This window comes from Rhynchophorus ferrugineus, unplaced genomic scaffold (assembly GCF_030347505.1).
Source record: "Rhynchophorus ferrugineus isolate W39M unplaced genomic scaffold, kcgeb_rfMv2 rfM3, whole genome shotgun sequence".
NCBI lineage: Eukaryota > Metazoa > Arthropoda > Insecta > Coleoptera > Curculionidae > Rhynchophorus > Rhynchophorus ferrugineus.
The window spans coordinates 56,612,993-56,640,378 of NW_027472582.1; the positions used below are offsets into that span (position 1 = coordinate 56,612,993).

The window sequence follows — 27,386 nt, forward strand, 5'->3', positions numbered from 1 at the left end:
TCACAAGTAAATATTTAGAAACAGTTGATTCATCCACTGCTGAGCTGAATGAAAGTTGTTTGAAAGTTTGAGATCGGGCTTTCACCAATAAGTCTTGCAATCCACTCACTGTGAATGCTTAGTTACGCCAGGACATTCTTTTTAAATTGTTGAAATCAAAACAGACAAATGGTATAACGAAATATCACCATACGTTCTTAAAAGCGTTTAATGAGCTTCGGCAGTAGATTTCAGTCAAGTCAAGCGAAGAAAAGAAACAAAAGTAATGAATGTCGAAAATGCAACTTTGAGCGTTCTACGATTATTGTCTGTATGTGGATGAAGGTTGAAATTTAAAACCACAACTTTGATAACTTTTGTCAAGTTGATTATTTATATATAGAATAAAGGATATTTATATAGATATATATCCACAACAAACAGTTATACTGTTCTAATAATAAAAAATTAAACAAGAATTAGTGATGTAGATTAGTGAAATGACAATATAGAAGTTGACAATTGACTTGTTTTGGAACTATATTTTATTAGAGTTAAAAGGCTCAAAAGAAAACAAAAGTTTTATACTAGAACGAATGCTGAAGGACTGTCACAATATTTATTTATATACAAATAAAAATAATTTGTCTGAAAATATATGACTATATCTCTGATAAAGGCATTGTTAAGAACAGTGGTTACCAAATGTTAATTCAAGGTTAATATTTATGTCAACAATAACAAAAGTGGTTATTTACATAGCAAAAAAATATGCTGTATCTTCTGTACATTTAATTAACTTACGAGTTCAAGAATAACTCGCTCGAAACAATATCATTTTACTGATTGAATTCCGCAATAATCTAATAAAAAAAGTTCTTCTTCGGGAAGCTACATTACCTTGTAATAAAGGCTTTGATTAAAACTTCTCGTGTATCTTTCTTTTTGCTCCATTATCCCTTAATTCGCACCACTTCAGCCCTGATACGCGTCGCGGAAAAACTATGATATCACTCTTAATAACATTCCGAACTCTCATACATCACCGGGGTGCCGCCCGCCTCGCAAAACTTTCGGGTTGCACAACGGACCGATTGAAACCGAGAGTCTGGATGAAAGGAACGACTAGAGGAGAGAGGAGAAAAAACGCGGGGCACGGCAGAAGTTTTTTTCGGAAAATTCGGAACCGTTTCACGGACGATCGGGTCCAGATTGGACGATCCTCTTTTTTCAATTGACGGAATTCCGAGCGAATCGCGAACGTCTAGTGACATCAGACCGCGAAATAAATTCGCGGCGGTGTAACTTCGACGGGTCGCGACTCTATTTGTTAGTGTCGTAAGGTTTGTTTTTCGTTGAGTCGTCCGGCTGCCATGTGCTTATCCAGTATAGCACGTAATAATGTATAGTACATAAGCAGATGTTATGTGGTATTGAAAACACGATACGATAACGATAATAAACAGATTATAGGCTAGATGTTCTTAATAATCCTTCTTTCCCTCCTACATACCAAGATCTACATATGTATTTAATATTAAATCAATTTTATTAAAAAGTCTGTCATTTATAAATAAAAATAATTTACTCTGTCTTAGACATTACTGGGACAATAATTTGAAGTCTTCCTGAAGTTTGTCCGAAGAATACCCTATTGGCTAAGTATGTTAATGTACAATAGGCTAGATGAATTATACGTATTTATTATTACGTAATTTATTCACAGTAATAAGATCATTCTAACGTCAGTATTTACTATTTTAAGTAACTTTAATTATGATTCAAGTGTAATTAACGTAATATCGAGGTAAATAAGTTTAGGCCTCATTTGGTTTTTCTTAAAATATTTTAAAGTCTCTTTTTTTTTATCAATACGGTCCAAGCTATAAAAAGATACCTTTCTTTAAAAAAAACCCAGTATTTTATTACGGTTATTTAATTGAGTGTTAAAAACGCATAACAGATGCGGCTATCCGTCTCTCAGTGGACCTAAAGTGTAGTGAATACGTGTTTACGTGACCAGACAAAAGGACTGCATCTCATTTTTATTAGTGTTATCATCAATTATTTCATCTTATTTTACAACAGTCCTTTTGAAATTCATTTATAGTATTTATTGTAAAAAACTAGTGCTAAAATAACGTAAGTGAAAAATGAAATGCGTGAAATAAACAATGTATTTATTTTATTTTTTTATCCTCTGGAAGTAAATTAAATAAAATATTAAAAATTAAAAAATGGCAAACCATAGCGATTCAACCAAATCACCTGCACACTTTGATATAAGATTAGAACAAACAGCAATAACGCAAACTCCACCATCAGAATGGACTACAGTCATTAACAAAAAACGATTGAGAAGTCCAGAAGAAGAAATCGCGAGGAAACAAACAAGAATCAGTGACTATTGGTTGCAGAAACCGATAGAGACAAAAAACAGTTTTAGCAACCTGTCTGAAGAAATTGAAGAGAACATACAACCAAGCCCTGAAAAAGTTGTTCCCAAACCACCACCAATAACAGTCTATAAGGTAGGAATAATAAAAAACATCCATGATTTATTGAAAACCATTACTACGAACTACACAATTAAAACAGTGAGCTATGAAACAATTAAAATCCAATTGTTCGAAGCGGATCACTTTAAAGTTCTTATAAAAGAATTAGATGAAAGAAACACCCAATACCATACATTCAGGCCAAAATCCGAGAGAACATTTAAATTCGTATTAAAAGGATTACATCACGGGACGGACTTTAACACCATCAAGCTAGCACTAGCTGAAAAAGGCCACGAGGTCGTAAATATTCACAATATACGACATCACACGACAAAAAAACCTCTGCCTATGTTTTATATAGACATAAAACCTAATGGAAATAATAAGGCGGTGTATGAAATCACCAAATTGGAAAATAATATTATTAAATGCGAACCACCACATATAAAAAGGATCATACCACAATGCACAAGGTGTCAAGCGCACGGGCACACAAAGACTTACTGTCGCAAATCATATAGATGCGTAAAATGTGCAGGAGAACATAAGACAGGAGATTGTACTCGTAAAGTTCGCGATGAAAAAGTGAAATGTGTTAACTGTAACGGAAATCATCCAGCGAACTACAAGGGTTGCGCAGTTCACAAGCAACTACAGCAGAAACTATATCCTGCCTTAAGGGAAAAAAGGCATCAACAAAAACAATCCACTACTGCCAATCTACCCACTAGAACAAGTCAACCAGACATAACTTATGCCCAAATAGTTGAAAATGGTTCAGCACAAAAACGAGAGACAATATCTCAACCTACTGAAACTAGCAACATCTCAAGATTAGAAAATATGATGGCCAAACTAATGGATCAAATGAGTACGATGCTTGGTCTACTCACAACCGTCGTAAGCCAACTTGCCTAATGCCTGAAACCAATAGCTACAAAATCGCCGTCTGGAATGCCAATGGGCTCCAACAACACGCCAGGGAACTAAAAATGTTCGTAATTGAACAAAATATTGACGTTATGATGGTTTCCGAAACACACTTTACGGACAAAAATTATTTGAAAGTTCCTAAATATAAGCTTTATCATACAAATCACCCTGATGATAAAGCACATGGAGGTACAGCCATAATAATTCGAGATGATATAAAGCATTTCGAAAAAGAAAAATTCCGCAAAGACTACCTGCAAGCCACCAGTATAACCATAGAGGAAGTCCATGGACCATTAACAATTTCTGCGATTTATTGCCCACCCAAACATAACAACAAGGCAGAACAATTTCAAGAATTCTTCCGTACGCTAGGTAATAGATTTATAGCAGGAGGAGATTATAATGCAAAACATTTAATGTGGGGTTCAAGAATAATAACCTCAAAAGGTAGAGAACTGCTCAAAGCCATAAGGATAGATAACTTACAACATATCTCTACTGGTGAACCAACATATTGGCCTTCAGACAGAAATAAAAAACCAGATACAATAGACTTCTGTATTACAAAAAATATTGATCCAAAAAAGTGTCAGGCAGAATCATGTTTCGACCTGTCTTCTGATCATTCACCAATAATAGTAACAATTTCTTCAAAAATTACCATCAAAGATAAACCCCCTTCTCTGTGCAATAATAGAACTAACTGGCCCTCATTTAGAGAAAACTTAGACCAAAATATCTCTCTAAACTTACCGTTACAAACTGAAATGGATATAGAAATAGCAGCAATAAATCTTACAAAAAATATACAGGAGGCAGCATATTCCGCGACTCCCAACAGTGAAACATTTCCAAGAAAAAATACACATATATCATGTACAATACAGAAAAAGATAGCAGAAAAAAGAAAGTTACGACGAAATTGGCAACAGCAAAGGACTGAAGAGAATAAAAGAAAATTTAATAGGGCCATAAAAGAGCTGAGAGATCTAATCCAAATCGAACAGAACCAAGGCATTCAAGAATACCTAGAAAACTTGACATCTACTGAGGCTACAGACTATTCGTTGTGGAAAGCAACAAAAAAGCTTAAGAGATCCCAGCAGCATAACCCACCTAATAAAACAAGCGAAAATAATTGGGCGAGAAGCAATAAAGAGAAGGCCGACATTTTCTCAAAACACTTAAAAAATGTTTTTAAACCTTTCCAGTCTCAGCTACATAAAGATGACGAAAATAAAATCACTAGCTTTCTAGATTCGCCATTTCAAATGGATTTACCGCACGAGAAATTAACGGTCAAAAAAGTTAAACATACAATAATGAGAGAGATTAATATTAAAAAAGCTCCTGGTTATGACTTAATTACTGGCAAAATTTTAAAAGAACTATCAGAAAAGGCTATAAAACTATTAACATATATATTTAATGCTATGCTACGAATTAATTACTTCCCTAGTATCTGGAAAGTAGCTAAAATATTAATGATACTTAAACCAGGAAAAATACCAGAAGATGTGACCTCCTACCGACCTATAAGTTTATTACCAATAATCTCGAAAGTTTTTGAGAAATTATACATAAAAAAACTAAACTATATAATAGAAAAAAGAAAAATTATTCCAGAACATCAGTTTGGCTTTCGCAATAAGCATGGGACTATAGAACAAGTGCATAGACTTGTAAACCAAATAAACGCTGACCTAAATGCCAAAAGATATTGTTCGGCTGCTTTCCTAGACATATCTCAGGCTTTTGACAAAGTATGGCATACGGGCTTGCAGGTTAAACTAAAGAAACTTCTCCCTCATCCGGACTATCAGCTACTAAAATCATATCTCACTGACAGACATTTTATTGTAAATCAAGGCGATGAACATACCGAATTAAATCCCATATATTCAGGAGTTCCGCAAGGTAGTGTCCTGGGTCCAGTACTGTATCTTCTGTATACGGCTGATCTGCCCACCACAAAAATAACTACTGTGGCAACATATGCAGACGATACAGCAGTCTTAGCATCCCATGAAGATCCAGACACAGCATCAATAAACCTACAAACTCATCTGGAGCAAATACAATTATGGTTGAAGACATGGCGCATTAAAGCCAATGAATCAAAATCCACGCATATAACGTTTACCCTGCGTAGAAGAACATGTCCACCAGTAAATATCAATCATCGTCAACTCCCCCAAGCAGACCATGTTAAATATCTTGGTATGCATTTAGATCGACGCCTAACCTGGAAGAAGCACATACTCTCTAAACGGAAACAACTAGGACTAAAATTATATCAAATGTATTGGCTCATTGGGCGCAAATCCAAGTTATCATTAGATAACAAGGTATTGCTGTATGAGTCTATACTCAAGCCCATTTGGACATATGGAATTCAACTATGGGGTACTGCTAGCAAATCTAACATATCCATCATTCAACGGTTCCAAAATAAGGTGTTGCGTGCCATTGTTGATGCTCCGTACTATATTTCAAATAAAGTGATACAACGCGATATTCCTCTAGAACCTATAACGAGTGTAATCCAACGTGTTTGTGTGAAGTACTTCGAAAGAGTGTCAGTGCATCCCAATGTACTCGCTAATCAGCTAAATATGCGACGTGATAGTGAAGTGCGTAGACTAAAACGTTTAATACCACCTGATCTGATTACTGGACATATGTAGAGTTTAGAATAAGCATTAGAATAAGACTAATTAATTAAGATAATATTTTATACAGAAGATTGCTTAATGAAGTGATTTTCTACATGCCATGTATATATAATATAAACAGAAGAAATACTTATTGCCAATAGGGCAGATTGTGGACTCACGAAGAGTAATAATAAAAAAAAAACTTTTTTATCAATGCCGGTTTATCTGGACTGGATCTACAGTTTAACCTGGAGGCGTCGAACCACGGTCCTCGGCAATAAGCCTATCGATAGGCCAGTGACCAACTTAGAGACCATCTCAGAAGATATCCGGTCTTACCCAGTCTGGTTATTGGTGTGACTGGCATGGTTATTCCCCGTCGGATTTTTCACTTTTGCCTACAGACATTTACAATTACAATCACAAACATAAAGTACATCCATGCCCCAGCAGGACTCGAACCTGCGACTATCGCAACAGTAGGGGGTCGTCCTGTCGCCTTTACCACTACGCCAACGAAGCCGGCCCTCATTCGGTTTGATTATTGTGTATATGAATCCCTAATGATTTTGTTCTTTTCAGTTACCAAATAATATAAAATCAATAACAGGTCAATTGAAAAGTCCCCGGTCTATCATAGTAAAACATATTTTTTTGGCAAAATTAGTTTTTTTATTCAACATAATTTCCCTTCAAGGGTGATACACTGATTATAGCGACCCTCCAACTTTTCGATACCATTTTTGTAGTACGATTTGTGTTTCAAAATAGGCCTCAGTTTTGGCGATCACCTCTTCATTCGTCGAAAATTTCTTCCCAGCGAGCATTCTTTTGAGATCTGAGAACAGGAAATAGTCGCTGGGGACCAGATCTGGAGAATACGGTGGATGAGGAAGCAATTAGATGGATTTTTGACACGGGGCATTGTCTTGGTGTAGCAGCACCTTCTTTTTCTTTAAATGTGGCCGTTTTTCGGTGATTTCATCCTTCAAACGGTTCAATAACGCTATGTAATAGTCGCTGTTGATGGCCCTTCATTTTTCAAGGTAGTCAATGAAAATTATTCCATGCGCATCCCAAAATACGGAGGTCATAACCTTGCCAGCCGACTGTTGCGTTTTCTTACGCTTTGGAGTAGGTATATATATTTACTGCTGTTCATTACTGAACATATATTCGCATAATACAGAGAAAAATATTATAGATAATAATGATTAATATATAATATTATATTAATTAAGTTCAAGTCTTCAACAAGTGTCAATCAAATCCCATCATTTTTAGATTACGACAAGCCAATATCTGGGTTTTTGGGCATTAAATAGTTTCACTACTTTTTTTTTACAGCCCGGCATGTATCTTGTGGCAAACAAACTTACAATTACTTGGGACAGTACTTACGTTCAAACAATGTAAGAATCAAATGTTGTCATTAAAGTCAAGTGATATAAAAGAAACTAAGCATAGATTTAGTTTAAAAATTTATAGGAGAACTTGATATGTTAAAGTATGTTTAAACACATATTTTGTAAAGTACTTGATAAAGTACTGTAGTTGCACATACTAGTTCTGTCGTACTTCTGCGTCTTTTGATTACCACTTATTCACATTGATGCAGCATGGCTTGGCTCACACAGGGCTTCAAAATGGAGAAGTGCGAAAATGAATCGATCGCTGTCAAACCAATATCGTTCTTGCAATACGATATCGCCATGCTGCCAAAAAAAACTTACATAAAATGATAGAGTATATTTTGATTAATATATATTGTACCAATTTTTCTCAATAACCTCGTGTTGAAGGTGAAAATATGACCTCAATCCATACAGTCACCTAATATACAAATGTTGTAACGTTAGCTTAAATGAAACAAATTGCTGGGAATGGTTTCAAAAGATAATAGGGATAGCATAAATTAAAATTAAGACTTGAATCAAGTACTTAATTCAAACCACTTTTGTAAAAGTAAATATGTGATCTAGAATTTCACATCCTGCAAAATTAATGAAAACTACATGGAAATACATAAAAGGAAACTCCTATCCTGTACACCGTGTTTATAAGACACTTCTATTTGGACTATGACTTGTGTAAGAGTCCACACGTTCTTACTCAATAGCTTCAGTTAAACTCCAATAATTTATACTTAATATAATATATTGAGAAGTTAATTTATACAATTCGTGGACCCTATCAAGATATTTCTGTACTTTTAGTATTATTAAAGTAATTATTTTTGAAGCCTTTAATGTAATGCATGTTGTACTTGAGGAGTCATAATATAATAGCTGTAAACGTAGCTGTATATGTAGCTGTATTTTAATCGCAAATTCCTTGAGTAGAACTGTAAATAGTTATACCTTTAGAAAGTACCAATACAATTTTATTTGAAAATCCTTCTTAAAGGGATTGTTAAAATTAATTTTCTTGCTAAGTTGTTGGTGCCATTATCCTCTATATGCATGTGGATATATAGTTTCAACGTCATCTGTCATTTGGTTTGTCATTTAGTTGATAACCAAAGACATCCCACAATTCAAACTGCCACATCGGGGCACTAAATTTCTATTGGTAGAGAACAGAATTCGCTAAAACGAAAGCTGATGTCAATATTGGAAAATTCATTTAATATATGGTGCGTTCTTGGTATGTGTTATTTTGAAATTTTTGACTTACTTTGAAGGTGATACAATATATTTCGATAAATAAAAATCCTTTTGTGTTTTATTGATCGTTATTTCATAGTATTTGACGGAATTCATATCATCGAACAATAGTTTTTTACGTGTGGTTCAAAAATGACTTTTTACTTTTATACTGTGGATTTGAAATTACTTGGGAAGAACATCAATCAATTTGCTACTAATATAAATGAACCAGTCTAATAATAGGAATACGGAAATAATTTCCACATCATCCTGCGACTAAACCTTGTTAAGATCGAATTTAAGTTTCGCGTAGGACGTATTGAGGAGACATAACTAACTGCATGCGATAAATAGTCAACACTAAATTGTATTACGGCGACGTTTATAAGCGATTAAACTTTAATACAGTACATCGAGTGATGTGGTTGCCCTAGTGGCATAATTGCCCTTATATTAATATCAACTTGATGGTCGTTTGCTCGTATTTACACGTGCCGTCGAAAGGTCCGTGTTAGCGAAACTGTATATTGCTTTTCCGATCTATATTTAGGAAGAGAATCAACGAGATATCAATAACTGAACTTATTCTGTTATGCTGCAATATATATATATATATGTATATATATATATATATATATATATATATACATATATATATATATATATATATATATATAGGTATGTATGTATATATATATATATATATATATATATATATATATATATATATATATACATATCTATATATATATATATATATATATATATATATATATATATACATACCTATATATATATATATATATATATATATATATATATATATATATATATATATATTTAAAACTAAATTTTCTTGTATATAGTTAGAATATATGTATATAGTTATAATAATTAGAAGTTAATTTTAATTATGCTAGTATTATGTATATACTTTCAAAATATAACCAAATTATAAGGTTACTTTGTCGCGTATAAGAGTCAACAATTATATATATATATATATATATATATATATATATATATATATATAATGTTATGTTAAGTATATATATAATATATATAATGTGTATTGTTATGTATAATGTTATTGTTAAGCTGTTGTGATGGAAAATCGGAAGCTGTTCAGTGCAAAAGCCGATCAGTATGCTTTTTAATCACGATCCATATGAATGAGAAGGCGTAGAAATATTACAGGCAACTGCTTCCATGATGTAATAGTTCAGCTCCCAAACGGAGGTCACGGGTTCAGTTCCAGGCTGGGACAATAACTTTTTGTTGTTCTGGTTTAGTTTGAACATTTGTCAAATCACCTAGACTAGATAGTGAACCCCGGAGCCTGAAGCGTATTTATCCTTATTTTCAATCATTGTTTCTTTATTCATATTTTCCCCATACAGACTACAACTTTACTTGGCTTACCCATTGTAATACTAAATAAAATAACCGCGTAATCTATTGTGTAAATATCTGACACTAAAAAGAGAAAAAGTTTCGAGCCCAAACAATACAATAATAATAATATAATAATTTTGTGACATACACACAAAATTAAATTACGAACAAAACAAATCTAATCTGTTGATCGTGTCGACTCCAAAGTGTTCAATCAGTTGGTAGTAGTTAAAATAATATTGTAGATAGGTATTTCAATATATCATTATCAACTTTCAAGAAATTTATGGATTCCATCTCGATATAACTATGTATCTTTTTAGGCTTTCCACAAATCGACGCGTTTTTTTGGTATTTTTGTAAGAAATAAGAAAAACACTGCTCACACAGATCAAGATTTATACGTCAGAGAACAAGGTCTAGAGAATGCGGCGTGTATGGTAGGACTTCCCATTTCAATGTTTCCAAGTATACTTTTACCGGTTTTACAAAATGTGGAGCGCTCTCATGCTAAAGAATCACATTGTTGCGTCCGCTGGTATTCCGACCGTTTCTTGCGTAGTGCTAGGCTCAAACATATCAATTGTAGTCGATCCTCATTAATGGTGTCATAAACCTTTACAAGCTCTTAGTATACCACACCAAGCTGATCCGAAATGAAATACAGAGCATTAGCTTGGAGACATGGATATTCTGCTTTTCCCTTAACGTTGATGTATGGTGGTCCCCATGATTTATTCACATTGGGTTATTGTAATGAATCCATTTTAATGTCTTCTTTGATGTTTTATGTCATGCGGACTTATTTCCTGACTTGAAACCCCTTTGATTTTTTTATCATTAACTAATAACAAAAATCTAATAATAAGAAACTATTGTAAGATATTTCAAATTCAAGTAATTTGACAATTGACAATTTTATGCCTCTATAATACAAATATATATGTAGATATATATATATATATATATATATATATATATATATATATATATATATATATATATATATATATTGCAGCATAACAGAATAAGTTCAGTTATTGATATCTCGTTGATTCTCTTCCTAAATATAGATCGGAAAAGCAATATACAGTTTCGCTAACACGGACCTTTCGACGGCACGTGTAAATACGAGCAAACGACCATCAAGTTGATATTAATATAAGGGCAATTATGCCACTAGGGCAACCACATCACTCGATGTACTGTATTAAAGTTTAATCGCTTATAAACGTATATATATATATATATATATATATATATATATATATATATATATATGTATATATATATATATATATATATATATATATATATATATGTATATATATATATATATATGTATATATATATATATATATATATATATATATATATATATATATATATATATATATATATATATATATATATATATATATATACTTTTTTGAAATATAATGGGAATATTAATTGTTAATATTTAATACTAGATAATACTTAATTAACAGCGCTGTTGTGTCCCCATCATCCACAGCATATAGGTCATATTGTAAAACGATTAATAATCAGAGGAGATCTGACAGAATATACGCGTTCTGTACAGAATGCTTTCAATCAATTTGATGCATGTCAATTACCATTGAATCACGGTTTACTATTGTCATTGAACTGATGCAATGTAGTGATGTATATTTTAGTCATATATTATTTTTTAAAAATAAGTCACTAAATTGTACACTTTCTTTTGATACGTCTTGTATTAAAACGTATTATTTCATTTATTGGATTCTTAAAATATGGCGTAGTTAAAATACGTGAAAAACTTGACTGAAAGATAGTTGTTATACTATGCTAGCAATAATATGACCGAAATTCCCAATGTATTCAATCTTACAACCATTTACAATGCTTTAACTGTCTAACTGTGTAACTTTATTTTAAGGCGTTCTTCTATTTTTATATTTCTGTTCTGTCTATATTTTTATACATATATTTTAGACTTCTAGATCTTTTATATCAACTAGATTTTTTTACAAGGAAGTGTACTGGGACCAATGCTTTATCTAATCTACACTTGTGATATGCCACAAATGGAGAATATTACGATGGCTACATTTGCTGATGATACTGCGATTATAGCTGTCGGAGACAATAGTGAAGAAGCCTTACGAAAAATCAGGCAAGTGACAATATAAATAATTGGACACAAGCTTGAAAAATTAGAATTAATGTAAGTAAATCTGTGCATGTGCAGTTTACCTATAAACAGACCGTAAAAACACCGTTAACATTAAATAATACTATCGATCCATATAGCAACAACGATAAATATCTCGGAATGAATCTTGCTGCAAAACTTCGCTGGAAGGAACTGGAATTTAATAAGAATGGAGGTGCTACCTAGCCAAATAATTACGTTAACGTTCTGAAAGGAATAATATAGAAAATAAGTAGGGTATGGTGACTGCGGTGTGTAGGAATATTCAAGCATCATTAGGTAAGTCTTCATGAGTTCTGGAGCATGTATTTTAATGTTATGATGTTGAAATGACCCTGGTTGCTCAATTTCGAGAGCTTATTCACGCAAATACCAAGCCACAGTATAATTATGGGAATCTTAAATGCTCACGCGCCAGACTTGGGCTCTTTCCGGGCTGATGTCAGAGGCCGCCTTATTCTGAACATGATAGCAGATCACTACACATATTCTTGTAATTTTTTTGTCCCTTGATGCTCAACTTCTTTGACCCACTTCTTGACGGGTTCTCACTCTCAGTTCAATCTGTGTCTGTGCAGTTCATCAGTAAAGTTTAAAGATAATACCTCTACAATTAATTTTAGGGATATAAGAGGTCGATAGCCTTGGCTGTTTACCATTGCAAGACCCACCAGCAAATTGCATTCAGATACTCCATCTCTGATTGATGGAGAAATATCCGAAACTTGAGCGGAGCTCCCACTTCCCCAATTACCTCGGACTGAGTTTGGAAAATTATTGGGCACTATTATCACAGTATAATTTTCCGATACCCTACCTTCCTAAACAAGAAATGGAATTTCCTACTTTGAAAAGCTATTCTTGTTGGAGGAGCTCCTACTAGATATGTCTCACAGTTGAGATATTATCCCAGGAGAAGATGGCGTGAGGACTATCTATATTAAGGAATTACCTTTCTTTTTTTTGCTTTCTTTCTATTTTCTACTTTCTTACTTTCAAACTGAAGCAATTTATATTATTTCCTATTCACAAACCTGGGAAATTAAGGTACTCATTGGAAAGCTATCTTAATCCTTACCTTCTTTCTATGCTAGATAAGAAAGGACTAATAACCAAACACTAATTTGGATATAGAAGGGGTTTTCCATTATGGGTCATTTGGTAGGAATGGAATGTGATTTTATGTAATAAAAGTAATACATTCAGTCAAGTATCATACAGATAGCAACATTTCAGCAGGAAGAAAGAGCGCCTTTTGTGCCATTTAGTGGAGTAGGTGTGTTATATAATTAATTTTTTTTCTGCCTTTGCTGAGTCTTTTTGCTTTGCTCGGGGTTTTTTCTTTCTTCGGAATTATTACTTTTATATGTTCATTCGAGATTACGGTTAATCGTATTATCTTTACTTGTCTTGTGTCCTCCATGGGCTGTAAGTGTCCTCACCAACTTAGTTTTTTGTTTCTATGTATTATTACACTTATTCAATATTGAGGTCGTTTCCTTACTTCTCATCTTCTCCATCTTTGTTACTCTAATGAAGTATTTCATTTCTGCTGCTTGTATTTCCAGATATCGCAACCAAATATTAGATATAAAAATTGCTGTGGGTTACTTCCATTGTAGATTTGCTTAATTTTCTTTTATTAATCTTTTTATTAATTAATTTATAGCGAAATACAAATCCATTATTTTTCTAGTTCTGGAATTAAATTCCATCCCCTGCCTTCCATTGTTTTCTATTTCTATCTCTAGTTCTCCCATCACCATCACTTTCATTTCGTTTTTATTCAATATTATTCCATATTCTCTTAGCATCACATTCCATCTGCTTAAGATTTTCTTTCTTCAAATTCAAATTCTAATACACATTTTAGTTATTTAATCGTGCACTTTATTTTGATTAATTTTATCATAAATGTTTAATTTGAAAGAATATTTAAAAAACACATGCTACCTGAGTTATTACCCGAAATTTCTGGAAATAGATATTTTCAAATCCACAATATCGAACGCAGAGTAAATGAAAAACCGCTTAAAAACGCTATTTGCCGGTTGTTTTACGAGCAGAACCTCAATATTTAAACGGTTACCCAGCATGTGACGTGGCGCTGACCCATTTCATCTCTACCTGTCACCCGGAGCATGTTTCCTCTGTTGACTCGGCGGACCTGGACCATATCGTAACATTTATTCGCGGGCTCCTACACCGGTAAATATTTATCTTCCCGATAAACTAACAAATAAATTTAATAGGAGAACGGTGAAATTTTACAGCGTGTAGTTAATTAGTACGCATGTTCTTGTGACGTAGGAGCAGGTTAGTTTGCGGTTACGCAGCGCCCTTTATTTAGCATATATCATATTAAAGCCAAATATTTGATTTTCCATAAAAGAGATGCGTTCATAGTAGGCCGTCCGGAATATATTTGTTTTATTGTTTTGTGTAATTTTTATGTGTTTTTAAAGTTTTCTTTTAAAGTTTATCACATAAAGTTTATTTATATTTTCTGTTTCATTACGTGTATTTTGATTTATTTAGTGTGTAGAGACGCTAATTGTAGAAATTGTATTTTTGTTATAAAACATTATTAAAACCTTATAGTGACGCTACTCTGTCATATTCAATTATTGGTTTTTGTTTCAACGATTTAAAAGTGGTTAAAAATTTACTGTTACATAGTGAGAAAGATGGTTACCGCACGAATTGTCTGAAAATATGATTTCGAACCGTTTGAACATTGCGGTTTCATTGTTTGTCTGGACAAACAATGAAGGACAATGAGAAAAGAGAAGTTTTCTGTAGCGCATTGTGATTGCCGTTGAAATTAGGATCTACTACAACAATATGATGTGCAAAAAGTCATGGGTTAGTCCAGGAAAGCCAACCACATCGATACCGAAGCGGAATATTCAAGGTCATAAAGTTTCTTTGCGCATATTATGGGATCAGCAAGGTGCTTACGCATTGCTAAACAAAATTTGAACAAATTAAACAACTTATTGTAGCATAAAGAAGGCGCAGGTTATCTTCTTATATGATATACTATTGCAGTTCGAATATGAAGTCAAACCAATATTGTTCTTTCGACGTGGCATCGCTATCTTGAGAGAAAAACGGAAAAAGTTTTACAAAATGATCGAACATATTTTAATTCATATAGATTATACCGATTTGTCCCAATAAAGACTTTTTAAGTGAGACATTGATATATACAAACAGTTAATATGTTTCCTTTTAAGCTAAACTGAAGAATTCCTATCACTGTTACGCAATCCCAAATCTGTATTGATGATTTTAGTTTATTGCATTATTATTATCCTTTGCAGCATGCATCTTATACGTACGTTAGCAAATATAAGGTAGAAAAGTCTTACTCAGTCAAAGCTTATTGCGTATTGAATATTTTACTTAATTACTTACTTATTCAGAGAGGTTAATCGAATATTGTGTGGTTTTTATGGTTAAGCAATTTCAATGTTAAAGATGAAACTCACTTTGGCCGGTCAATTGTTGAAAAAATCATTGAGATTGTTAAAACTATCGAAGTAGACCGACGTATTTCATCTTATAAGACCAAACCGAACTGAACTGTAGGTATAAAATGATTTTTAACCGTTTCTAGAAAATTGGATGTCAAAAGAAGGTCGATATGTGTGTCGATATTTATTAGCAGTGAAAAATCTAATGAGCCGTGTTGATGTTTCCAAATCCCTATTTTTGACAGAAAACACTGCGAGTGAAGAGGATCATGTATGACAATAATATGCGAATAAAATCAATGTCGTAAAGTAGAAGGAACCATCGACACCAAGGAAGGTGGTGCTAAGTGTTTTGAAGGACTGAAAAATAATTGTTCAGCATTCATTTCTAGAACTTGACCAAAACTTAGATTCTTGTACTCACGTGATATTATGGACTGCTAACACATTTTTCTAATACATGGGCTGAAAAATCCTGGGCGTAATGAAGAAAACGCGTTTTTTGATTCAAAATTTGCTTTATTCATCAACGTAATGCCCATTAATAGCCACATAAACATTCCAGTGCTGCTATAACATTTCTATAATACTTTGGTAGAACGATTTTCTTTTGCATAAAAATAGGCCTCAGTTTCAGCGATAACCTCTTCATTTGAGCTAAATATCTTAGCGGAGAGTATTTTTTGGGATTTGCGAACAGCCAATAGTCGCTGGGAGCCAAAATCTGGCGAATATGGTGGATATGGCACCAATTCCAAGTTCAATTCACGTAATTTTGCCATTGTTTTGATTTGATTGACTTGTGATACGCTGTGGTTTTCCTTGCCACATGCGGTCGTTAACGCTACGCTCCAATAACGCTATATAATATTCATTGTTGATGGTATTTCCCTTGTCAATATGGCCCATGGATATTACACTACGCACATCCTAAAATTCCGAGGCCATAACCTTTCCAGTCGATTGTTGTGCTTTTGGGAGCTTTGGACGAGGTTCACCAGTTACTGTTCACTCAAGTGACGATCGTTTTGATTCTGGAGTATAGTGATGGATACGTGTTTCATTCATTTTTTGAAAAATTCTGGGTTGTTGCGTTTAGACATGGGCAAATACTTATACTCAAAATCATGAACACGTTCTCGTTTTTGGTCAACATTGAGCAAAAGGGCGAGGGTGGCGATGACATACATAAAGAGTATATATAAAATAAAAATTTGCCTGCTTGGTGTTAGCGCAGTGGTAGTAAGTAATATAGTTGCGATAGTCGTGGGTTTGAATCATGTTGGGGCATGGTCATACATTTTTGATTCTGATTGTTTAATATTTGTTATTGTCCTAGGTAAGAGTGTAAAATCCGTTAAAGAAAATGATTCTACTCACGCCACTAACCAGGCTAGGTAAGACCGGATGTCTTCTGGAATGGCTCGAAGTCATCAAGTGACTGTCTGAGAAACGACAGTGACATAGCGACGAAGGGAAAGAACGAGCAGAGAGGAGAAAAAGTCAGCTTTAATCTTAACGAGCCTGTTGTGGTCGGCCTTCTGGGCCCAACGATGTTACACCTCGTTCTTGGTAAAATAAGAACCGAACGGGATAAGGTCAGTATCGATACAAATATACAAAAATACAATACTTGTGATGGGGAGGGGAGATGAGGCTGCCGACTTAGCTGCACTATCCGCGCGCTCATTTCCCGGCATACCGACGTGAGAAGGGTTTCACAGTAAAGTTATCCTGAAGCCATTTAGATAGAGGATACGGATTGACATTGAGTCGGTGACCAGGGGATGGTTGAACTTTTGTTCCAGGAAACAATCGAGAGCATTTCGGGAGTCGGTAAATTTTCTGTTCTATTTGAAATGTTACTTTTCGTTATTTAATTGTTTTACCATCTTTGCGGAAGCATATGGATATTCTGTAGGGGGATTACTTTACATTTTGAGTTTATCCACGATGATGGAAACTATCACAGTTGAGAGTAGCACATTTTTTTATATCCTTGTTTCATAGAATTCAGCAAATTTATTCAATTAAAGCTTACTTGCATAAATTATTATATTATATATTAGTTAGTCTGAACAGTTCATAGTGGATTACTGTCTAAGTTATCCCTTGTAGAACAAATGACTTTTTACGGTATCTATCAAACCAGCGGCGACAAAAACATTTTATTCCTTGTTACTGTATTAAGAATTAGCAAACCGGTTTCGGTTTCCTTTAATAATACCTCCGCCTACGTGTTTAATAGTTTCTGGGCTCAATTACGTTATTTTTAGTATGAAATGCTACTCGTGCAGAAGTAGTCTGAATCCCAAGGACGAATTTCTTTATTTTAAATTGGCAGGAAAAATTGTATGCAATACAAATACGAAACTTCCGCCAGTGTTTCGTTTATAATTCTAGAAATAGGGATTAGGTTTATTGCGGGTTTATATTACTTTGTTATTTTGGGGTCGATAGGTTTCATGCGGCTACATATTTTCCGTATTTTTAGATCTGAATGTGTAAACATGAAATTTTACTGGTCGGATCTAATCTGTTAATGGACGAGTTGAAAATAACGTAACGATGTTACCAGGATGAATCAAAACTGCAGTAGACAGATGGCTTTTATTGAATAATGACCGTTACTATATTTGAGAGAAACAGATAAATGGAAACAAAGACAATAGAAATGTTAAGGCCAGGCAATAGGTAAGGGCTATAACTAAGAAATATGAATTAATTCAAGTCAATTTTAATTATTACTAGCGTTGAGCACTATCGACTGAAAATAGTCGAAACAGTCGATAGTCAAAAGTCTAGCGACTGGAATTAGTAATTACGCTTTGACTGTTTTTTCGATTCGTGATATCAGACGAAGATGTACGAATTCCTGCCATTATAAATTGTGAGAGAGAAAAGGACGAAGCTAATAGCTTGGATCGAATTAATATTATAATTTATTGTTACTTTCAATTTATGAAAAAGGAACGGAATAATTATCTCAAAATACGTTTCATGGTATTTAATTTTAATATTTAGAAAGTAATGAAGACATTATAAATGTAATTGGCTGTTATATTTTATTAGAATGAGCATCTTTGTTTCTGCCGTACGATACGTGAGACGGAGATGTACGTATTCCTTCTCTTACTAATTAACCTTACTAAAATATTACCGATTATTGCCATTAAAACAATAAGAAGTATTTTACTATTTATCATTCACAATTTTTTTCTTCTTGCCCTATTACATTATAATCATTTTCAGGGTCGCGGCCAGGGCGTCAGAGCCAGAATGTTAAAAAATCAGTCGAATGTAACTAGTAGATCCGAAAATAGTAACTAAAAGTACACTACTGAAACAGTCGATAGTAAAAAGTAATAAAATCAGTGGAACCGAAAATAGGAACTGAAACAATCGATAGCAAAAAGTAGTCACTTACTAAACAGTCGATAGTTTCCAACGCTAATTATTACTGTCTAATTAACTGATATATAAGGATGGCTGTCATATAAACTGGCAATATCGAGAAACTCTTTAAAGTATTGCATTGCAACTGGTATTAATTGGTGTTCTTAACAAGGTCCTAATAACATTTGATTATTATCAAAATTCACAGATATTGAATATTTTTCAATCATATGTATTTGTAAAAAAATTATAACTTTTATTTGTATTGGCTCTTTTTATATTTGGGCTGTTATAGATACAGTTATTTATAATATTACAGCTTTATCAGTAGTTATATATTCAATTTAACTCAACTTAATCTATGATTATATAGGTTAGGGTTTACTATATTGTCGTGTAAGACTGAATTTGAATGTTTAGTGTCGTAAACTTGATTTCAAAAACCATTAAAATAAATAAATTAACTTACATTAACTTACATTGACTTGATAAATAATAATCTTTTGATGAAGTTATACATAATCATGAAAAGAAATCTCGAGTGCTCTTAAAAAACTATATTCTTAGTGTTGGAAGAATTAAATAAAGATAACAATAAAGAAAAATCGTAAAGCGTATATTTTATAAATATGACACGATATGACACGTGACAATATATACTTCGATCACTACTGGAATATATTGAAAGAATAGAATAAAAGGGTGAAATACGAAGGAAACTCAATATGGAAGCAGCATTTCCAGCAAGTAAACGTAAAAAGGATAATATACTTTAATAAAGTAGATTTAATTATTTCATTGTTTTTATAGCTTTTAATAAATTAAAAGTTTTGTAACAGAAATGTCAAGAAACTAATACATACAGACAGTCCAAAAGTAGATAAATAACATATTTTAAAATGATAATTGATTGAATTGATTGATTATATCAATTATTAATTTGATTATATTAATAGTAATAATATTATTATTATTCATGGCTCAGCCTTTGAACGTAATCAATTTACATAGGAGAATCTGCTTAATTGTTTTTGAATTAATTATTTATGAATTTGACCAAAAATAAGAAACCATAGGAAATTCCACACTGTGATGTCTTTCAATTTTGATATTGTAAATTCTTACGATGGAGGTTATGACTAGTTTTTCAATAAAGCCGAAAAATAATAAAAATATCATGGGAAAATATCGTGCGCACTTACCCTTCTTTCTTCTTCTCTGGCGGCTCGCAGATGGCATTCGATTGCCTCTAGGTCGATATTGGGCATTGCGGTTTCAATATTGTAAACATCGAATCCTCCTGAAACCAAAAAATATATTCGCATTGAATTTTAAAATGTTTGTGTTCTGTCATTTGATATATTTTAGATTCTGTATATTTTTTAAGTTTTATTTTCATTTTAAATTTTTACAGACAACATAATATTTTTATATTGTATATAGAATTATAAATTAAAATTTTTTAAATTAAATTTCTCTTATATTTCAACTCTCCTTAAAAGAAAATATTTGTTTTTTAATTTTTGCAGTCTTACGTTAAATTATACATAGAATAATTTATATTTATTAGATATGTTAAATATGGTGGTTGGAAGTTGTTATCGTAAGTATTCATTGTGTATTCACTCATTGACGGTTTTCATTATTTACTTATTTTTACATTTTATATTATTAATGTTAATCATGATATCACAATAGTCCAGTAATTTTTATTTCAAGTTCTTTTTAAAATTAATATAATTAATAAATACATATGTTTTATAGAGTGAATTAACTTTGACTTGGTCCCTTCAATATGTTGAGTTTTTCTGGATTCACAAATTATTTTATATATATTATATATATTATTATAATTAATATACTCATATTTATTTATGGCCATTAACTAGGAGTTGCTTTAGTTTCTCCAAATACTCTCCAAGAAGTTGAATAAATTTCCTGGCCTGAGTCTGGGACTAAGTTAAAATTGATTTAATCACTTCATAAATTTGAACGTTTTCTCGCTAGTCATGAATCATCGAATTCAAAGTGATTTAAGTGTTATTTGACACATGAAACGTAAATGTTATAGTCGTAATTCTTCTTTAATCTTCTTAATATACGCCGAGTTTATTAAACACTTTACACCGTCAATAACAAGTTTTAAGGATAAAACTAGAACCAACTATTAATATTTTATGGAATTTAAAATAATTTTTCCACTTTCCAGTAGCAAATAACCATATTCACCATATTGTAAAAGTGCGAGCATACGCGTAGTTATTTCAATAAAACAGCCAATGCACGTCATAGATGGGGTTGAATATACTGCCAAATACAGTTTTTAAAAATGAAAAATTCGTTTTAAACTTAGAGTGGATTTTTCCTTTTCATTTCATACCCTAATTATAATGAGAAACACTCGATAAAATCCGGCTATAAAATTGGACTTGTGTTGGTATTGGCCGACCCTGTTGTTAAATGTTTATATAATTTTTCAAAACATTAATGATAATAATCAGAAGTTATAAACTTGCAAACGTCATACATTACAAAAGGAGATAGTAAACATTGTAAAAGGTACTGAGGAATAAATCTTCTTTAGAACAATTATTTATGAAAATTATACAAGTGAACAAGTGAGTAAGCCGAGAATAGCTCCCATTTTGCGCAGCTTTGAAAGCTGAACATGTTCCTTTAAAATTGCCGAATTCATTTGAGATCCGTTCACGGAGGATACGTCCTCTTTCCATTGCTTTTATAGTAAATGCAGGAGTTTTGGGCTCAGTAATATAGGAGAACAAAGTAGCTTTCATAGCTGAAGTATTAAGTTGAATTGGCCAAGATGCGAGAGTTCCCGATTCTCCAAAATGATGAGGTAAGGAAAAGGAGAAATATTATGATATTAAGATTAAAATCGGATACTTTCGAATTTTCACTTTGTTAGTCTTCCTGATTTCGAGACTTTTAATGAAATATACTATTACAGTCCTAAGGAATTTGATTAAGATTCTACAATCGGTGCACAGTTTAGAAACAAATATAGAGTCATAGATTGCAATGATTTCGACAAGTTTGTCCAATGAAAAGTGGCCGCATTCTTCACAGATTTCTGTAGCAAAATCAACTGATTGCATGGAAGACGTAACGAGATCTTTCATCATCGACATGCATCACGATAATAGAGAGCGATCTGAGAAACATGAGACTAAGATAACATAAGAGCGGAAAAGTTGCAGTAAATCCTTAATATTGGCCAGATTTACTGAAAAATATTCGTCCTGTAACATCGATAGTAGCGTATTAGTTGAGAACTAGACACGTAATATCTGTAATCTGTACTAGTATCTCTGTCTGAGCAGACTATAGATTGCTAATGGTGGTGACCTATCAATTCGACCTTTTGGCCAGTCAAAGTAATTATTCCTTTGTACCAATTTGATACGAGTATTTCTTCAAATGTATCATAAAATTATAAAATCAAAAAATATCATTTCCCGCACAATCATTAATATTTTCTGACAGAACAAATTATTTTGGACGATCTTCTCGTCCGTGAGTGAACTGCAGTCACGATTAAATTCACTATACGCGATGGGGCTTATTATCGTCAAAAGGCGAAGTAGATGTGGCGCTCTTGTCTTGATAATCCACGTCGAAATTCCTAAAAAATCATCGAAGGAAAATGTTCATGAGACAACATTTTTAAGTTACTGTCACCACACATGATATGTTCAAATGACAAAACGTTCTGAAATAGGTTATGGTTATAGAGGTCAAACTTTTAATTAGAAACGTCAGGTCGAGTCTAATAAAACTTAGTATTGTCAAGGCTCAAAATATAATAGCAACCCTCGTATGTGTTAACAGGTCAATTGAAAAAATCCCCGGCCTACCATAGTAAAACACATTTTTTTTTTTGGCAAAATTAGTTTTTTTTTATTCAACATAATTTCCTTCAAGGCTGATACATTGATTATAGCGACCCTCCAACTTTTCGATACCATTTTTGTAGTACGATTTGTCCTTTGCTTCAAAATAGCCTTAGTTTCAATCAGTTCGGCGATCACCTCTTCATTCCACGATAAATTTCTTCCCAGCGAGTATTCTTTTAAGATCTGAGAACAGGAAATAAACGCTGATGGCCAGATCTGGAGAATACGGTGGATGAGGAAGCAATACGAAGCTGAATTCATGGATTTTTGACACGGTGCATTGTCTTGTTGAAGCAGCACTTTCTTTTACTTCAAATGCGGCAGTTTTCGGCGATTTCGTCCTTCAAACGGTCCGATAATGCTATGTAATGTCGCTGTTGATGGTCCTTCCTTTTTCAAGGTAGTCAATGAAAGTTATTCCATGCGCATTCCAAAATACAGACGCTATAAACTTGCCGGCTGACTGTTGCGTTTTCCTACGCTTTGGAGCGGGTTCATCATGTGCAGTCCAATCGGATGACTGTCGATTGGACTTCGGAGTGAAATCGTAATTTTACTATTTTGCTTAGCATGTAATTCACACGTAATAGAGGATTCCATGCTCGATTTGTGTTCTTTGGTTTATCAAGAGGGAGGAAACCGGTGTGGGTATGTACCGTATCGAAGCAAATGACAGGGTACGCAAATTCGAGAGGTTATTTTCCTTTATAGCAACGCTAGAGCACACACCGCAGTTTTGACAAGGAATAAATTCGAAGAAATGCGTTGGGAAACCCTTGAACACCCTCCCTATAGCCCCGACTTCACCTTTTGTTTAATTTTTGTTTGCACCCTTGAAAGAATCATTTGGAGCCAAATTTGAAATCACTGAAGAAGTAGAGGAGTATGTGCGCCATTGGCTGACAACTCGCCCTTAAACTTTTTACGAAGAAGGAATATTCAAGTTTGCAAGTCGGTGGCAAAAATGTGTAGAGCACGGAGGTGTGTACATTGAAAAATATTAAATATTTAGTTTGTGTATACCACTGATCAATAAATTTAATTTACAAAATTACCCTTTATATTTGATTCCCCTTCGTAATTTATATTTGATTTTTTTTGTTGGTTTGGTTCAATGTATTATGTTTTCTTTTGGATAAATTGATGAAATATTGGACCCTGCTTTAATGAATCTTGAGGATAGATTAGGTGTTACTTCGACACTCATTTGACGTGCTCGTCATATTATTTCAGATTTTCATACCGCTTAAGAATCATTTTCACTTGGTGAGAAAACAAGAAATTCTAACATAAATATGAGTCTTAAATATTTAATGGTATCATCTATTAAATTGCAGCAAAAATGGTAACGTTTCAAAATACAGGTATGCATTGAATCACCCTCGTAAACAAGCAAAGGTTAATTCTTTTGTACTTGAATGACCTCATTTTTATCGTCTAGACGATAGTCAAAAGGCGTTTTTATACATTTTATATTAAACGAATTAATAACGAGTTGGGAATTATCAAATTTCGTTTTAAACATACATAAAACAAAAGCTCACGCATCAATGTTCACACGTTGAACCGCCGGCTAGCAGAGTTTACTGAACGCGATATTTACATCATAAACAGCAGTTAAATCTGTCGTACGTAAGGGGCCTTAAATATTTTTCTGCTAGCGGCGGATTGTCATTATAAAGCCTTTTAACCCTTTTTAAAGCCCTTCCGCGGAAATTAATACGGATTTGCATGGGATTTCGATAAAATGTAAATTGCCCGTGAAATCGCGCCTCGGCCTGGACGCAAAAATACGGTTTGCTGCTATTATCAAAACACTGTTGTGATGTATACGTCAACGACAAAAAAGTGATGGGAATTAATTTATTAACATATAAACATTAACATATAAAAAAAACATATATTAACATGTAAAATAATCTATTTTAGGTGCTTGCATGTATTCCTATCATTTTTAGTTTAAAAAGGTATTTATGAAGCTGAAGTTCAGCTCGTGAATCGAAGCTCGAGACCGAAAGAAAGACCTGAAGATGGCAGATGAGATTGTGTTATTTAAAAAAAATTTTATTCAGTGCTGTTTTGTATCACCAGTCATTTCTTCTTTGCTTGAAATAATTTGTTTCAAATAAATTAGTTTTTTTTCTGTGTTTAAAACTCGTTCTCATTTTATAATTGGCGCAGTAGATAAGGGAGATCATAAGGCAGTTCTCTTTGGAATTCATTTAATTAACCAGGATCAGATTAGTTATCAAGAAAAGAAGACAGGTTGGCGTTGGAATGGCAATCGTTCCGCAGTTACCAGAAGCATTCCTTGGTGTAGTTAAGTGGATTGAAGGTGCTCAAAGACTCCTCACTATAAACTATTCCAATTAAGAAACATTCAAGCTTTGAAAAAAATTCTAGTTTTCGGATTCCTACACATATCACAGTTCAAGGTGTAAGGTAACCGAAGAAGGAATTGGAACAGGAGCTTGCAGTTCAGGGTTCAGTTTCTTAGCTGCAGGCTATTGTAATCTGGAGTCACCAAAACTTGAAAAACTATTCCATCATGGATCCATTTTGGCACTTCAGCATTTCGAAGCCCATGGATCCATTTTGGCACTTCAGCATTTCGAAGCCCTGTATTAGCCAAGTAATGTTCCATTCATATGAAAATGGTAATCAGATGGCGCTATATCTAGTGAGCACGTTAAGTTTAACATTTTTCCATTCGATTTGCACAATATATTCTTCAAAACTCTTGAGACGTATGGTCCAGTATCTGTTATTAGCTACTGTTAGACTTTTTTGCCATAGAGTACATATTTATGGTTGTTAAGTTGTCATGGTTGTCGGTAGACATCTGCAGTAATAGACAGAGAAGCATCAGTTTCAGCATCATAATATATTACACACTAATGATCCCACAATATGCAGACTTTATAGACATGAATATTCCGCTTCGGTGTCAATGTGGATGATTTTTATGGTTCAACCCATACCCAGTTACTATACCTCTTTTTTTTATCTAGAGTACGTCGAAGCTGCGATGAAAATGGTGAGAACCACAGCTCGAAATGTCATTTTCAGTTATGTGGTAACAATTTTCCCTCTTTTTGGAACTTTCCCATGGCGTGGAAATGGTTGACTCATTAACGAATACGTTGTTTGAAAGCTCTTTGAGAATTTGAGTTAGATTTACGTCCAATAGGTCATTGTATTCGAACTGTTTTGGTACTCTAGGTCGTTCTTTGCCATTGAAATTAAAATGACTGCTTTTAGCCATTCAAAACCAAAACCGTCAATTGGAATACAACGAAGTAGAATCATCATAATTTTCTAAAAGTTTTTCATAGGTCTCGAAAGCAGATTTCTTTAGAAAATGCAATTTTGAACGTTCCATTATATACACTGAATGTATTAATAATACTAAAGGGAAAACTATTATTTTATGTGGAGAAATATGGAAACCATTGAATTCAACGGTTGTTTAACAGTTGTGTTTATATTGATAATTCACATTTTCATTAATAAAAGTCATCGATCAAAGTACATGGAAGCACCTAATATATTAGAATGTGAAAAATTATTAACCATTCGTAACTACTAAACGTAGGTTATTATTATTTTAAAAATAACTGCTTTTTAACAATAGTAATGACCATTGAGGAGAAACGAATGTAAGATATTTTGGCAGTAAATCAATTTTTTAATTGGAATGAATTAGAACATTTTCTATTTTTATTTTCCAATATAAATAGTTATATATATCATGATGGAAGTAAATTAACCAGACAGTTATTTAATTACAATAAATCAGATTTCAAGTTATAACATTTAAGGACGATATTAGTAGTTTTGCTTGAATCTAATTTTTGCTGCTCATACAACTGAATTACTGAATTTGTACTGTATTTGTGTACGGTTAATATGGAAATCACTTTATTTCATTTATAACTTTAGAGTACTGTTTGTGGGAAATATGCGTTAAGGAGTCTCCAACCCTTTCAATGGTTCATTTCAACATTTTTAACTAATTTTCAAATGATTTTCCGATTAACATGTGGACATACATCTAATATATTTGATTAAATTTATACAAATGAAGCATCAAAACTTTGCGCAGAGCTTTCTCATACCCAAATATTCACGAATGATATGATGTACACGTTTATTTTATATCTTTAGAGTGTCTGCTATTTAATTCAGTTTCAATTTACGGTCATTCAAAATCTTTTTATGATTTTTTTAACGTTTTCGTCAGTAACAACCTTATTTGGGCGTCCACTGCGTTCACTGTTT

The 27,386-nt window shown here is 33.0% G+C and overlaps 1 protein-coding gene across 3 annotated transcripts in view; it reads right to left on the reverse strand.

The window, feature by feature from the left end:
• The window catches only part of Schip1 (Schwannomin interacting protein 1), a 612,769-nt gene that overhangs the window by 28,985 nt on the left and 556,398 nt on the right, over nt 1-27,386 (reverse strand). For all 3 annotated transcript variants that reach the window (XM_076400854.1, XM_076400853.1, XM_076400855.1), the window contains one exon: nt 20,394-20,491. In XM_076400854.1, the coding sequence (XP_076256969.1) occupies nt 20,394-20,491 (98 nt within the window). The remainder of the gene's footprint in view (nt 1-20,393; nt 20,492-27,386) is intronic.